At 54.1% G+C, this 3,102-nt stretch overlaps 1 protein-coding gene across 1 annotated transcript in view; it reads right to left on the bottom strand.

Moving 5' to 3' along the window:
- Positions 1-2,289: 2,289 nt before the first annotated feature.
- PRR5L (proline rich 5 like) overlaps positions 2,290-3,102 on the bottom strand; it is a 25,044-nt gene continuing 24,231 nt past the window's right edge. Inside the window, exon 8 of the mRNA XM_010138888.1 lies at positions 2,290-2,657. Within this exon, the coding sequence (XP_010137190.1) occupies positions 2,290-2,657 (368 nt within the window). The remainder of the gene's footprint in view (positions 2,658-3,102) is intronic.

The raw sequence follows: 3,102 nt of genomic DNA, 5'->3' as shown, positions 1-3,102 counted from the left end.
GGCTCACCCTGCCTGCAGCAGGCAGGGGCTTGCGGGGGCTCGCGCATCTCAGGTGGCTGTAAAGCGGTGCTCACGACCAGACCCGCAGGCAGCTGTACAGGACAAGTTCTCTTTACTTCTGTTTACAAAGTCAAGCCAGCAGCTTTAATTCTCCCTAAAAACCAAAACGACCGGGGAAGTGCATGATTCAGGGTGGTTTGGTGCAAATCTCTGCAAAGTAACAGACACAAAACCAAAATCAATCAAATTATACAGACACGTAAAACAAAAGAAATTCAAGTTAAAACCAGGACTGGGTTCCTGTTAGCCCTAGAGATGATCCAAGAACATGTCAGGAAATAAATAAGTCATTCTAACTGGCGCCGTAAAAGAGGGCGCTGCTCACTAATCCGATTGGTTTGGTATTTACAGAAGGCAAATGGGTTAGAGGGGGAATAGAGAGAAGAAAAGCTCTCGCCAGTGAACTGAAATGCTGCAGGGTGATCACCTCGCCGAGAGAAGGCTTTAAATCACCGCACGGGGCCAAGGACATGCCTTTACGAGCAGGATGCCACCATCTGTCCCACGCTGGAGGGACCACACCAAGGTGAGGCCAGGTTGGGCTGTCAGCTCAGAGGTTCTGGAGCTCCACCACAAGCCACGGCCGCCCTGGGGCAGATGACAAAAAATACGTTGGCCTGGTCACGAGGCCGCGGGACTGGTGCTCATCACTGGCGTTTCTGATGCTTTGTTACCAAATAATCTGCTTCCTTTTTGCTGCACAGGCCAAATCCTGGCAGGTCAGAGCCGGGCTTTCAGAGCAGCCAGTGGAGCAGAAGATGCTCAATGCCCAACAGGAGCAGGGCAAAGCCTGCAGTTGATGTCACAGCATGCAAAAAATCATCCTGAAGGCTCGTCCTAACCTTCTGTTTCCTTGTCAAGCCAGATTTATTTACAGTCGGGACCACAGGGGCTAGAGTCGAGTGGCGGTGGTGCTGTATCCACATTTTTAATGAGATTTGACATTTAAGGCAGCATCTCAGTTCACCTCTAAGCCTGTAATTACACTTGCAAATCTGCTTAGCCAGGCATCAGCAGAGCGTCCCGGGGGAGCGCTCCAACAGCTCGGTCCTGTTCCCATCCAAGCAGCGTTTGAGTACCAAGCGATGCTCCGGAGCAGCCCCTGCGATCGGCAGCGCCTGACACAGGCACTCACAGACTGGACCTGCTCCTACTCGTCAAAATAAACACAGAAACAAGGACTGCAAAGAGCCCTCGCGTTCTCTTCAAACTGCACCGTCAGGTACCACTGGAGGTCAGGAGCACTTCGTGAATAACCACGCAGACAGGACTCCTCCTTCCTCCACCCCGCCGCTTTGCTTTGGTCTCACAAAATCTGCAGGTGCTGAAGGCACCGGAGCAGCCCAGGGATGGAACCCCGTTTGTCACCTCCTGGTCTGGCATCACACAGCCTGGTGCTGAGAAGCACCTTTATGTCTCCTTTCACTGGAACCCTACCAGCATCAATATTCTGAGAACAAATTGATGCCAAATGCCAGGACGTTCAGGACTGTATTTTGCTCCCAATTTCCACGCCACCCCTCCTTTGCACCCACTTTCCACCACCAGCCCCAGAGGTATGACTGGGCCCAAATAAAGCACATGTGAAGTGCTCAGCTGGGACTCCACGTGTACCCCGGCCTCTTCAAGGAAAAAAAACCATCTGATTTATTTGAATTTGGTCTTTTCATGGCCAAGGGAGGCGAGGCGAAGGTCCACCTTCTCTCACAAGCCACCTGAGCAGATCTTTCTGCAGGATGCAAATGGTTTCATCCCTGAGTTCAACTTTAGAAGAGAGAAACTGCAGTCTGCAGCCATCACCAGCCCTGGAGCAGGGAGAACACGGAGCACAGAGCTCTCTGCTGCAGGAACAAAGAGCAAACAAGCAGCAGAAGATGGAGAAAAGCAGAAAGAGGGTAACGTGCATCACACCAAAGAAACAAGAGGAAACCTGAACCCAAAGGGTTTGACGAGTAGTGGAGGAAAGCTAACGGAAGGCAGACAGCACCGACCAACAGCGAAGGCTTTGCAGCCCTCACTTGGGAGCAGCCTGGTACCTCCATCAACAATGACCCCAGACGGGCAAGAAAAATGCATCTAGAGTAAAAAACAAATCCCAAGGAGACATAAGATCCCTCAGGGCCATTTCAATGACATGAGCAAAACTCGAATTTTTCCTCTTTTTCCCCAGCAGGGATGACACGACACTGTCCGGCTCAGCGCACACAGTTCTCCTCAGCAAGGCCTCTCCTAGCTGACCGACGTGCAGTTCAGCTCTGCGGGGTCCTGCCTGCCTGCCGCCATGCCTCCCTCGGGGCCGTCCGCGATACTGGGCTCGCTGGAGCACTGCCTGTGGCTGAAACTGGGCTGCAGGAGCAGGCATTTGTCGGTGCTGTCCGCCTCCTCAATCACCATCCCCGTGTGCATCATGGAGGCCATCGCCAGCAGCTGGATGTCCGAGTGCGCGTTGGCGACGGTGTGGCGACGGATGCTGCCGCATTTCTCCAGGTAAGCCTCACCCTCCTGCTCCGTCAGCGGGGTTAGGGCCATCTCGCTGGGCTGGTGAGATGAATAGTTCAGTACGCCAGCCTTGGGGCGGGATCTGGAGTACCGTCTCTCTGGAAGAGAAGGAGGCGGCAGGAAGGGTCAGTGGGGCACAGGCAAAGCATCCCCCGAGCTGCCGGATGGCCTCAGGGAACAGAGAGGACTCGGGGCTGCTGCCTGCGAGAGGAGTGAGCCAACAGCAAAGGGACTTTCTTCAGCATCCCCATGGTCTCCTCCCTTACCCGGGGGGTGAGGAGCCAGTAGGAGCTCTCGTGCAGGTTCACTAAAATCAGGGACACTGAAGTGGAACAAGTCCCCAGAGAAACATTCCGCAAGGACCCGAGTTTGCCATCCCTTTCTCTGGAATATTTTGCTCAGGAGATGCCGGTAGCTGGTGCCAACATGAGCTTCCCGAGGCGCTGCCCCTCCAGCTGCCTGGGGAAGGGCGGTTCTGCTAGTGCCACCCTTCAACCAAGATAAAGAACATTTCCCCCACTTCAAAACACGTCTGCTTTGGGG

The sequence above is a fragment of the Buceros rhinoceros genome, unplaced genomic scaffold (assembly GCF_000710305.1).
Source record: "Buceros rhinoceros silvestris isolate BGI_N320 unplaced genomic scaffold, ASM71030v1 scaffold12126, whole genome shotgun sequence".
Lineage (NCBI taxonomy): Eukaryota > Metazoa > Chordata > Aves > Bucerotiformes > Bucerotidae > Buceros > Buceros rhinoceros.
Note: the sequence above shows the minus strand (reverse complement) of the source record. Positions and strands in the feature narration are given on the sequence as shown.